Raw genomic sequence first — 13,517 nt, 5'->3', positions numbered from 1 at the left:
GCTGTCAATCAAACATTTGAGGTGGGGCCAGCGGGCACCACACATTTTACTGAGGCATCTGATTAGTCAGTTTACAACTTGAATAACTGGCAATAAAGAAAAAATATTATGAAAAAACTAAGATTAGCAACAAGATATTAGGAAAAATGTTTCAAAGCAAGAATGGTAATTCTGTCTATTTAGAATGACTGAGTAACAGCTGCCTATTTTTCTATAGAGGTCTATTGGAGTTTGGTGACAGCAGCTATGTGGAACAGGAAGTAGTTGCTGTCGTACATTACACAAGTAATGTATGTTGTGTAAAATGTAAAAGTTTGATTGAAAAGAAGTGGCAGCATTTATATAGGTGGATAGTAACAGCACTGAGTGAATGGACCCCTTATGACACCATAGAGGGAAAAAGGTCATTGTGAGAAGAAATTATCTTTTTTTTACAAGTCTAAAAATACAAACAGACGACAGATCAAGTGCTTCTTTTTGTCACCCCCCCCCGCGTTCCACCGTCTTTCCCTCTGTGTGTCCCAGGTTGTCGACTCCTGATATGTATTGTAGTGTTAGGAAGTGTGAGGTCAACATTTCTTTAGATTGCTCAGAAAGGTGTTCCTACTGGTTTTATGTGTTAAATTAGAGACTCTAGACTTGATGTTTGCTTCTTGTATTTTTTTCTGGATTGTTGGAGATTAAAAAAAAAATCCTTGTTGGTGAAAATGTAGAGGTTGGATGTTTAATATGATAAGAAACATTAAAAAGACACTTTTTTAGTATTAAGATCTTTTTCTTCACCACAATGTCACAGATTTCAATAAAAATACCTCAAAATCTGGCTTTTCACAGCAATTATTAGGTTAGATTAAAAATATTCATTCATTCATTCACTTGTGGCCGAAGGCAGGGGATGCCCTGGACATGTTGCCAGTCTGTTGCAGGGTAGAATATCCTCAATCACACACCCATTCACTCTCACACTCACACCTATGGACAATTTAGAGTTGCCAATCAACCTATAAAGAATTGTTACGGCTGTGGCCGTATTAGGTTTTATTTGGTTTTGTTTGGTTCTGTTTGCTCTGTGTTTTGTGTTATTTTTGTATCAGAGTGGGACTTCTGTGTTTTTTGTGGATCTTTGTTTGTATGTCTGTGATTAGTTTCAGGTGTGCTGGCAAGGGTGTGGCCTCCATTTGGACCAGCTGGTGGAGGCAGCCTTTAAAGCCACCACTTGGACCTCCAGCCGGTGAGAAGGGTGCCTTGCAGCAAAAGCCTCCACTGCAGCTTGGCCCTCTTCTCCATTTTGTTTTGTTCTCCATTTTTGTTTTGTACTTCACCACCTGTTTAGTTATGTGTTGCACTTTAGTATTTTGTATTAGTTCTTTGTAGTTTGTGATTTTGTGCCCACTCTGTTTAGTCCTTTGGTTTATAGCAGGGGTCGGGAACCTATGGCTCGCGAGCCATATATGGCTCTTTTGATGGTCACATGTGGCTCGCAGACAAATCTTTAACTATACTTTTTTTTTCTCTTATTTGACCAGTCCTTCTCGGGCGCGATGCGATGCCAGAGGCGCGCAGTAGTAGCGGTGCTTAGAGAGAAAAATCTGCGCCAGCGTTATCAGTTTACTATTATCTATTATTTCACAGAGTTTGTACCAGCCGGAAACCTGTGAATTGCCGTGCCTAAAACTGCGCGCTCCCGTCTCTGAGAAAGAGCGCGCAGATGCGGAGACGGGATGTGTGAGGGAGAAAGCAGAGGGTGGGGGGGTATGGCGACAGGCAGCAGGTGAATCGCGCAGGGATTGTAAAAACGTGAAACCCGCTGCCCGTCACTCACTGCAGCGTGTGAGTGTGAGTTTGACTCCACGTCTGCATGTGAGCAGTCTTTGTCACATCTACAGAACATTCAGACCTACGATCACGTTTAAAGTCTCAACGCCTGCATGAAGCAGAAACTCACCACGTATCAACCAGACTAGACCATCAGCAGAACTACCACGAGAAATACTCATCATTTATTAGCAACAGCATAACAATGTTATTAAAAAGAATCCACAGACTTATTGTACTCTAAAAATGTTGAAATTAAATCAAATGCACACATTCACTTGTATATTTAGTTTTAAACATATTGTCGCGGTCTGAGTTGGACTGGGTGGGTGTTAAAAGTTCTGGAGTTCATTAAACGCATCAAGCAGAGATCTGATTGGCCCTCAGTTCTGTCGCTCAGGCTGTTGTTAGGGAGTTTGGACCAATGGGGTTCAGCTATGGGCCGAATAAGAGAAATGGCAGGGCTGCAGCGGGAGCAGGGGAATATAAAGTTGGGAGACGCGCTCTCGTCTCGGCGGGAGAGATTCAGGAGTTGCTGAATTAATTGTACGGCGTTTTTTTACAGCCTGCAGTAACCAGAATAAAGAACCTTAAAAGAGGTTAAGTCTCCGTGCCTCAGTGTGGGAAAGGGACACTACATTATTGCATGGCTCTTTCGAAATTACATTTCAAAATATGTGGCGTTCATGGCTCTCTTGGCCAAAAAGGTTCCCGACCCCTGGTTTATAGTTTTGTTTAAGTGAAGCTGTAGGGGTGAACTGCCATTTTCTTTAGTACAAGTTTTCTCCTGTTTTTGTTAGTCTAGGGAGGTAAGTGTTTTGTCATTAATTTCCCTTTTCTTTCATTTGCAGGTAAGATTACATGTTTCAGTTAGGTGGGGTTTTGTTTATTTTGGCCTGGGTTCACCCTGAAGCCTTTTGCTTCACTTTTAGTTCTTGTTGGTTGTTTATTTATTTGTAAATAAATTTGGTTATTTTATGGAGACATTTGTTTGGTGCTTTTTGTTACAGTCAACTTTGGTAGCCAAACCTTAACTTTTTTATGTTATGCCGCCTCGGTGCCCCTAGACCCAGAAGGGGGCGTAACAGAATGTTTTTGGACGGTGGGAGGAAGCCGGAGATCCCGTTGAGAACCCACGCACGCACGGGGAGAACATGCAAACTCCACACAGAAAGATCCCCCATTAATGTTGTTTTTTCATGTCGCCCAGCCGGGACTTGAACCGGGGGCCTTCTTGCTGTGAGGCAAGAGTGCTAACCACTGCGCCACCATGCAGCCCATAGGTTAAAAATAGATTCATTAAATTACTTAATAACAGGTAATGATTGATTAATCACACAATGAATTAATCTCATGACAGTTCTGATAACACTGTCCTAATTCATTTTTTGGAAAATTTTAAAAGCTACATTTTATAAGTGATTATCTTAACAGCCAGAAAAACAGAAATAAAAAGTATTTTGTTAAACAGTGAAGTGGAACTTTGTGGTGGAGCCCTGCGCGGGACTATTTTCTTCATCCCGCTCCCGCCCGCCGAATTTCTGACACATCCCGCCCGCTCCCGCAACGTATGCGTTACACTCCTGCCCACACCCGCAATATGTATGTCCACTCCCGCCCGCACCCGCAAACTCGGAGAATTTATTCCCGCACAGTAACAGAGATGCATTGATTTTGTATCGTCTCCCGTCCCACAGGAAAAAAACAAACACGTATTTGTATTAAAATTATTAAAGAGATTCATGTCCCTCCTCCAGCCTAATTTTTCCATGCATTCCTCTTTTGTGTAATGTGCAACTTAATTATTAAATCTATTTTCAGTAATCCTGTTCGGTTAAAAGTGTGCGTGTGTCCGCTGATAAAGCTGCAGGTCAAAGTCATTTGAATTTATGGAGGAGAAAAAAACATTGTAATGGTTCAACAGAGCTGAAAATCTATGAATTAATTTTTTCCTAACGGAAAAATTCTTTTTTTTTTAGACTCAGCCTTTTCTGCGCCTCAGTGGGGCATCAGCATGCAGATCTGAACACCATGCGTGTCTCACGATGAACCTCGTTTGTGGTTCTTCTCTGCTTCATCCATTAACATCATGTCTCTGCCTGGAGACCTGCTCCTTCCTATCCAGCGCAGTGTTGGCAGATAGAGTCACAGCTCTTTCATCTGTGCGTTTATTTACGGGTTCTTTCCAGTACAGCAGTGCAGGTTCGATTCCCGCCTTGCATGCCCATGTGTCGAAGTGTCCTTGGGCAAGACACTGAACCCCACCTTGCCTCTGGTGGGAGGTTGGCGCCAGTGTTCGGCAGCGGAGCCGCCACCAGTGTGTGAATGTGTGTGTGCATGGGTGAATGGGACTGTGACTGTAAAGCGCTTTGGGCCTTCGTAAGAAGGTAGAAAGTGCTATATAAGTATACGCCATTTACCATTTACAGCAGCGTACGTAAGCTCATACAGGTGGGTGTTTTCTAGGAAAACCGAACTCTCAGCGCTCATCCGATCTCTCTTCTCTTCCCTCTCTTTCATGCTCCTCTGCGCGTTCCCGCATGATGTCAGTCTTGCTCGACAGCGCTTGTCCACCTGCTGGCCATTTATAGTACTACACGATTTGTAATAAACCCACAACACTTCAAACAGTTTTAAAATTAACAAGGGGGTGGTTTATTTTCACTGTCCCTACATCTGTGTAGAATACACTGGGAGCGCGGGGAAAAACAACTCTCAGCTACAGAAGATATGAACAGGTGAACAGGTAGAGAGGAAAAGCAGGTAGAGAGTCGTGGGAGGGGCTTTGGCTTCAAACTCTGTCAGAGATGGAAACACGGCGTCAGATTTAGAAGCAGCCTGATCTCTCCACAATCTCCGTGTTCATCATGCATTGATAAACACAGACATGCAGCGATCAGACCATAACTTTAGCTTGTAGCTTTGCCCACACGCGACAGCGGTATCAGGCTTTAAAAGAGCGTAATTTCTAAGAGGCGGGGCGGGGCGTTGCACACCCCCAACAACAGGTTAGATGACAGAGGCCATTAGGCGTTTTATACCTGGTGCATTCACTGAGCTTCAGTACATAAGACTCGAACAGCATGAAACTCTCTCAGCTGTTTATTTTCCTCCAAAATACTTTTTAACTTGTCTGACAGTTCATGTCATCCCTCACATTGCTCCTTTTCTTCTGCTTCAAATTGGAAGCGTGCTATCTTTGATTTTAATCTGCTAGACTCCAATGATAACCTTTTTACAGTATTTTTTCTTCTTCTAGCTTTTCTGTGAGTGACTCATTTTCAGTTTCAAGATGCTTTTTTCCTGAACGTAACTCCTTGATATTTTCACTGTGTCAGTCTGCGTGTTTGGTTTTGTTGGGGAATTGTCTCTCCTTTTTCAGCTGCTTATTGAATCGTCAAGGATCAAATATTCCCGGTTAGGTACAGTATGTAAAGAATTATTCCTTTCTGTTGACCGCTGGCCAAGAACATTTGGACGAATGTATGGTCTCAAATTCTATTCATCAAGATTGCTGTTTTTCCCAAAATCTTCTTTTTCACAAAGGAGTGTCTTCCACTTCCTGTCCAAGTTTTTCTCTGTAATATCTGGTGCATTTTCTGGGATTAAACATCTCATCACCTGAGGGCATCCTTATTTGAAGATGTCAACCCTTTCTTTTTCAGGTGGCTTAGTAGGAAAATGTTCCTATTGAAGATCTGCCTTGGAGCTCTGACAGTTTGCTCTGACTTGAGTGCTGCTAAGATTCCCTCTGACAGATCAACATGCAGCCCTGATGAAGCCATCTGAAAAAAGACTAACATTCATTCAAAAATGGCTCAAATCAGGAAAAAAAAACTTTCAACAGTTTTCTTATATTTGCGATTTCTTTTGTAGTAGGTTTAGGGGATGTCATCTGGACTTGTTTTTTTTTAAGTTAGAAGACGTTTCGCCTCTTAACCAAGAGGCTTTGTCAATCTGAATTAGCTGGTCTAAGAGCTGGTATATATGCGCTCATGGGGGAGGAGTAAGACCTGAAACTGGAGGTATTGTCCACTTAGCCTACATGGTTTCAGGTCGTTAATAGTCCTTTGTCCTCAGCTGTGGGTTGGGGAGCCAGTGACTCACTCTCCAAATAGGTCATCTTTTTCAGCAGTTAACGACTCAGGTGGAGCTGGAATGAGAGTCTTCATAGACATGTTTGCTATTTCTTCTTTAAACATTACCTTAAAATCTTTGAGAAGATGAAGCCACTACCACACCTGGCAGGGAGAAGTTGAAAGAGTCTTGTTGATTCTTGAGTCCAGACAAAACATGCCACTCACAGAAAAGTGTCAATAAGATTAAAAGTAATAAGTTAGATCTGAAGTAACTGGGAATAATGGCATTGTGTTGTTGCATAAATAATTACTTTGTGGGTGTATTTTTGCTTTGATACATAACTTTTTAAAAACCATGGTGGAATCAGAACATGGAATTTTGTTACAAAATGTAATTATATTCTGCCTGTACTTTCACACGGTTAAATTAAATGGCACAAAAATTGTAAATAGCAAACATTTTTACCTACATTAACCCTTAAGTAACCCTTAAGGTAACCCTTAAGAAAAAAAAGTGTTTTTCTAGGTATTTTCTTACAACTCTCTAAAATCAGTGATCAGTTTAACTTTGCTCTTGTAGTACAGTTTTACTGTAAAAGTGAGAAAAATAATAATGTGCCTCTTTTAGCAAATGATCGCTCATTGTCGCTTATTAACATCTAGACGTTTCTATAGACAATTGAGTCTGTAAAATCGAATTCTGGGGGTTTCCTCAATGTTTAGGGTTCGGTTTGGGAGATTTTAATCACCTTGTAAGTTTCATGAAGCTGGGAGATCGACCCAAAATCAGAAAAAAAGCTGCGGTTGGATCACAAAAATGTCCAGTAAATACACTTTACTTTTCTGAATGAAAGCTTAAGTAGACGCTATTCCAAAATGCACCGCGATGCATTTATTAACTACATAAACTTTCCAATGCGGAAACCAAGTTTTTCAATGGCAGACTGAACATGCGTGAACGGTATGCGCAGTGACACGCATTGCGGTCCCTACTGTTATTCTCTTTTATGGTAAAAACCACAAGAAACAATTTTGCACACAACCTATAGTTTGACAGACATTGTGTGCCAAAATCTACGATTTAATAATTCACGGTTTTTAGGAAAATTAATTTTTTTTAGACTGATTTCCATTAAATTTCACACACATTCCGCTAATTTCAGTCTTCAAACACCTGACCAGACCAGCTCTGCTCTATGGGTTAGAGACGGTAGCAGTGAGACAGAGACAAGAGGCTGAGATGGAGGTAGCGGAGATGAAGATGTTGAGGTTCTCCTTAGGAGTGACCAGGTTAGACAGGATAAGGAACGAGTACATCAGAGGGACGGCTCATGTTGCCTGTGTTAGGGACAAAGTCAGAGAAGCCAGACTGAGATGGTTTGGACATGTTCAGAGGAGGGATAGTGGATATATTGGTAGAAGGATGTTGGAGATGGAGCTGCCTGGCAGTGGGGCAAGAGGACGGCCAAAGAGGAGATATATGGATGTCTTAACAGAGGACATGAAGTTGGCTGGTGTTAGGGTAGAAGATGTTCATGATAGAGTGAGGTGGAGGACGATGATTCGCTGTGGCGACCCCTGATGGGAAAAGCCGAAAGAGAAAGAAGTCAGTCTTCAAACACCTCAGGAGTTTTGCTGAACTTTGACCTCAGGAAGAAGCCGCCATCTTTGATTTTTAAAAACAGCACCTTTAGTATCAGATACTTACAAAAACTTGTCGTTGGGATTTTTATTGATTGTCTCGTAACTTTTCAAGCATCAATGGCAAGCTACTGTTGTAAACTACTAAGTTGTAGATTCTGAACGTGTGGTGAGCTCGCTAAAGGGGCACACTCATATTACTCCTTTATTTTTCAAAGAGTTTTTCTGAGTCCGTTTATGATGCTGATAGCTATGCTAGCACTTGTAGCCACGTTAGCATAACTAGCATGGTCAGCATAGTTAGTATCTTAATCAATGAGGGCTTCTGAGTTAGTTGAGAAGGAGGGGTTAAATGTGCGTAGTGGCTGCTCAGGAAGTGGGGTTTGGTCAAAGATGGGTGCTAAGAGTGGCGGTGGTGTCTAGACTTGAAGCAGAGACTTTCCCTTGGATGATCTCCTGATCTCAAAAAAGGAAACATGATTACCATAAAGAACTCTTCAAAATAATAAACCTGATCTCTCCACATTCTCCGTGTCTAACATGCATTGATGTACATATCGCTCCATGTAGGGATCAGACCATAACTGGAAGAAACTGGATCAAATGGTTCTTTTAGTGTTAAAGGTTCCAGACTCTTGATCTCCACTGAAGCTATGAGTATGAAATGTCATTCCACAGACAAACCATCAACAAAATGATCCTGATGCTGTTGAGGTTCTTATGGAAGTGAAGCAAATCTCAGCAGAGATGCAGTTTTTCTAAACTGAAATCACTGACATTAAACAGCCTGAACATTCCTGGAGCTGAACTGGACACAGAAAAACCTCCCTGTTGTGTTTCCACCCACCAATGAGGAGCAGTTTGATGAAGATGAAGCTGCACTGGAGGAAGAATCAGTCCAGAAAAGATGGAGAACAATTCTGACACTAAGCAGTTTTTCACTGATGTGTTCAGGTTTGAATCTTTTCTGTCTGCAGATCCATGAGCAGGACCCTGTCTTTGGGTTTTAGCTTGAAATGTAGTTTTGGAAATAGAATCTGTCTGAATGTCTGGAATTGGAGACATGGAGACATCAAAGAGGTTTAGATGGATTTTGGGTTTGACAGAGAAATCTGCTGAAAAGAACTGAACTACAAACTTAGAACCACAGACGACAAAACAGATTGGACTTTTTTATCTGCTAACAATTTTCTCTTTGATCTGTTAAGGTTTCCTGTTTGTCGTTAGCTGGAGGGACTAACTAAGATCATCTGATTTGAAGAATGTTGTGGGCTGCACTGACCAACAATGTCTTCTGTCTTTTCAACTGGAAGGGACAGAAGAGACTCTTCCAGGACACGCTGTTGATGGACTCAGGGCTCCAGACTAACTTTTTTCATTAGGAGCACAGTGGCCCCTAACTGAAAATTTTAGGGGCACAACCAGAAAATGTAGGGGCGCATACCGTAAATCAACATTCTAACCAGATCTACTAATTTCCACTGTATTACTAATAAATACTTTAATAATAGATGCAGAAATAACAATGTGCTGTTTCTAATTCAGTGTCACATTTTATTCTGCACTTTTGAAGATGCAACAACAGGTAAACTGACAGCACCATCGCTGTCATGACAGAACAAATAAGTAAAGAAAACGGATGGAAATTTATCTTTGTGACACCAAATATGTGCAGCCAAGATGCACAACAAGCGTGTTTGAGATCACCCAGGTGGACTCAACGCTGCGCTGATCACCTGGTGTGTGACATATATTTTTGTTTTTGCTCCAACATTAACTGTCAATCATCACAAAAATATCGCGAGAAAGGGATGAGAGCAAGGGGCAAACCTACCCGGACACAGCTGGAAACTGAACTGACTGAAAGCTGCCCTACAGACTACAAAACAATGCATTATGGGACATGTTACCTGATGGTTTTTGTAGTGGAGTGATTAATTAAAATGATTTAAAATACCAATTCATTAAAAAAGGCTACATGCATTACAAAACATTAAAATAATCATAAAATATATTATAACACAGATCATACCAAGGGGGAGAGGAATATTAAATCTAAATTGAATGTTAAGGACAACTCCAATTTCCTGTTCTCCGTCAGTCTTGCTGCAGATTCGCCTTCATCTCACAGCCCCCCCCCTCCCGGCCTGCTGTTCCCCGACGATCCAGGCGAGCCGCTGGTTCATCTCAAACACGTCTATCGTTGCATTTTCCCCATGTATTTTCAGTGCGTCTAAAACTAGTGTTGTTTTTGCTCGAGCGTGTTTAAAGTTCAAGCCCCGTTAGCTGTCACGCATGTAGGTGTGGGACATTTATTCTCCTCAGCTGACCCGACTCCCGCGGGACAGGTGCGGTGTGCTGCCGTAACCCGTATGATGCGCCGCCGTAACTGTAACCAAAACCTAAACCTTCCTCCGGGTCTGTGTGACCCAGAGAACAGTTCAGCACGGACTGCATGTATGTAGAAAATTACGAGCGAATAGATACGTTCTAAAGGAAAGTAAGGAACTCCTTAATGTGGTCTGGGGAGGGGGCTGTCAGGTTTCCTGCTTGCAAAACCCTGTCATTGTCACGCCCCCAAGAGTCATATACCCCACTGTGATTGGTTGGTCAGCTCTAGGCCCCTCCCCCTACACGAATTTTAACCACTCACAGTGACTTTACCTATTCTTCTCACACGCAGTGGCCGCCTCACACACAGGCATCACGCGAGAGTGTACGTGCTCGCGTTTCATGAGTATGTGCGCGAGTGTGTGCTCGCGTTTCATGAGTATGTATGCGAGTGTGTGTGTCTGCCTGCGTGCGTGTGCGCTCGCGTCTCATTGATTATTTCATTGATCATTGACGTGCCCCTTCCACGTTTAATGTACAAAAAAATACGAAGGGTGGGGGAGGCAAATTTACTGCTCGCACATGTGCGACTGGATGTAAAATTCAGTCGCACACTCTCAAATTTTGGTCGCAAAATGCGACCAATTGCTCGCAGTCTGGGGCCCTGGGACTGCATGTTTGGAGAGCTTGAAGCTCAAGATAGAACCGTTGTTGAAGTGAACATACCGATAGTGTGGAGATGAAGATCAGAGTCACACTGACCTGCTGACATGTGAGAGCTGTCCACACTTTGGACATGACTTCTGTCCCTCCTCTTCCTCTGATCTCTGTTCTGTGGGTCTGCCTCTTCATCTGTAGTTGATGTTGATTCTTCATGTTGGTTTCCTTCTTCATCCTGACTATCAGTTACATTAAAGCTCTGCTGATTGTTTAGATCTGCTTCACTGTTCTCATCTTCCTCATAAGTAGGAATCTCCATCAAGGTATCAGTCTCCTGCTTCAGATCAAGATGATCTTCATCCTGACTGATGCAGAGTTCCCCTGGTTCCTCTTTAATCTGCGGAGGTTCTTGTTCCTCTTTCATCTGTGGAGGTTCTGGTTCCTCCTGTTCCTCTTGAATCTGTGGAGGTTCTGGTTCCTCCTGTTCCTTTTTAATCTGTGGAGGTTCTGGTTCCTCTTGAATCTGTGGAGGTTCTGGTTCCTCTTGAATCTGTGGAGGTTCTGGTTCCTCTTGTTCCTCTTTAATCTGTGGAGATTCTGGTTCCTCCTGTTCCTCTTGAACCTGTGGAGGTTCTGGTTCCTCCTGTTCCTTTTTAATCTGTGGAGATTCTGGTTCCTCTTGAATCTGTGGAGGTTCTGGTTCCTCTTGTTCCTCTTTAATCTGTGGAGATTCTGGTTCCTCCTGTTCCACCCTGAAGTTCCTCTGCTGGTTGCAGAGATCTTCCTCTTCAGTCATCAAATGCTGGGGGAGGCCTGCAGGAACACAAACACAACAAGGAGCCTTTTATATGTTTCCAGGACTTTTGGGTTTCGTCAAACATCAATAAACTCTGTGATCATAGGAGAAAATATCTGAGGAGTCTGGAGGACCAGAAGAGACTTATTGAAATAATACATAAAGACGCCATTAAATAATTAAATAAATGTGAAATTAATTCTTTAAAATTTGAAATAAATAAGCAAATATATCATTAAAAGTGTCAATATTTAATTTAAATTAAATGTTAAATGATTTACACAGGTCACATTTAAAGTTCTTCTATTATTCTGTATTAGGGGTGTCATCGAAATTAAGTCACAGTCTCGAACTTCGAATTAAAAAATGGAATTGTCGATGCTGCCACGCCCCCATGCTGCATCTGGTTACTTGCCAAGCGGAAAAAAACGTGTTGAAGTGCTGTGAGTCTAATTGTTAATAAAGTTTTTAAAAAAGAACTGCTGCGAGTCAACCTCCTCTAACAGCCACTCAAAAGATAGCATGGAGACCCATCGACAGAACTCGAATCCCCTCGTCTTTCACGGAAGTCGCTGGTGTGGAAGTATTTTGGATTTCCATTGAGTTATGTTGACAACGTTCGCGTTGTCAACAAAAAAAAACAAACAAACAACGGTTTGCAAGCTGCGCTATGTATGTGCATGTACCATATTCTCTCACGTGCGGTTACTCTAACATGGTAGGGCATCTCCGCAGGCACCACAAAAACATAAATTTATGTGTAAACCACCAACTACACAAACTACTCTTCCGTCTTCATTTGGAATTAAACTTCCAATCAACTCAACTCGCAAATGGAGTCGGTAATGACCAAGTCCAGAGTGTGTCCTCTGTTGTGAGCAGCTATGGGACATTTTTTGAAATCAGTGAAGATTTTTTTTTATTTGAAATGGTTTATTTCAAGCAATCAAATAGAAATAATACACAAAAAACAATACAATCATAACTTATACATTCGTACAATAACTAATCAAACTTAGGCTAATTAGACATATTCATAAATATTGCTTGAAAGGGAGTGGAAGGAAGCGAACTTATATAATCCCACCCAGTTATACTATAACCATTTTATTACATGATTTATCAATATCCAGTTCCTAGCTTTTATCAGACAGAATTAAGAATCTTGAAATATCAATAAATACGACAAAGATGAATTACTTAAATTATTTTGTAAAAAAATAACTATTAGAAATCAACATGGCCATGAAGTATCCAAATATATGAAGATTATGTTACTTATATGTGAAGAATATTTAGAAACTGCCTTTAACTTTTATTACACTAATGGTTTAAACTTAATTCACTGAGCATGTATTGTCATCTCAAAATTATATTACATTTGAAGAAAGCACAGCCAAACTATTGTTCTAACAGTTTCTTCCCATACTCCCTCTTTTCTGTGCATGTGTTTTCTGCTGAGCAGGCCTCAGACTTATCTTCACTTTAGCCTTGGAGCTTCTCTCCACCAGTAACCTGTGGGCGTGTTTTTCACACGAGGTCCATTGGACGATCTTCTGAATATGCAAATGCAGGGTTTTTATACCAAAGCCCATCCCTGAACTCTTTGGTTCGGACTTTGAATGTACCATGTTCATGTCTGTCCCCTTCGTGTTTGTGCGAAGTAAAACCTCCACAAAAGCTAAGTTTTGTCTCTGAGTCATTATTCATTATTTCTGTGTGTAAGAAACTGACGGGGTTACGAACTAAAATTTAATACAGTCCTTTCTAGAGAATCCAGTTTCTTCACATTATAAAAGTCATTAATATGATTAAAAAATAATACTATATCAGTAAAATACACAACACTGTTTCAGGAATTTTCATAGCAAAATTTCATCAAGTATCAAAAGTTAAAAATATGTGCAAAATTGTGTTACATTAGGAAAAATCATGAATCAACTTATCAAATTATCAAATGAAGTAATATCAATAAAAGTCAATCAATTTAACCATTTTCATTAATTGATTAATCATTTGTTTTATTATTTTTTGTATTTTTATTTATTTATTTATTCATTTATTTTTTACATATTTTTATGATAAAGTAATGCTGTGAAGTAAAATAAAAGGGTCCATAATCTGTCAATTGTCCAAGGTTGGCATTTCTTCTTCTGCTGATTAACAGCTGTTCTTCTGGGTTTAAACAGTTTCTA

The 13,517-nt window shown here is 41.0% G+C and overlaps 2 protein-coding genes across 2 annotated transcripts in view; one reads left to right on the top strand and one right to left on the bottom strand.

The window, feature by feature from the left end:
• The window catches only part of LOC144988904 (uncharacterized), a 126,473-nt gene that overhangs the window by 8,269 nt on the left and 104,687 nt on the right, over window positions 1–13,517 (top strand). The gene's annotated exons all lie outside the window — the stretch shown is intronic.
• LOC144988848 (uncharacterized) overlaps window positions 1–13,517 on the bottom strand; it is a 44,246-nt gene that overhangs the window by 28,515 nt on the left and 2,214 nt on the right. Inside the window, exon 2 of the mRNA XM_078939939.1 lies at window positions 10,629–11,339. Coding sequence (XP_078796065.1) covers window positions 10,629–11,339 — 711 coding nt within the window. The remainder of the gene's footprint in view (window positions 1–10,628; window positions 11,340–13,517) is intronic.

Source organism: Oryzias latipes, chromosome 2 (genome assembly GCF_053564925.1).
Source record: "Oryzias latipes strain Hd-rR chromosome 2, Olatipes_Hd-rR_3.1".
NCBI lineage: Eukaryota > Metazoa > Chordata > Actinopteri > Beloniformes > Adrianichthyidae > Oryzias > Oryzias latipes.
Note: the sequence above shows the minus strand (reverse complement) of the source record. Positions and strands in the feature narration are given on the sequence as shown.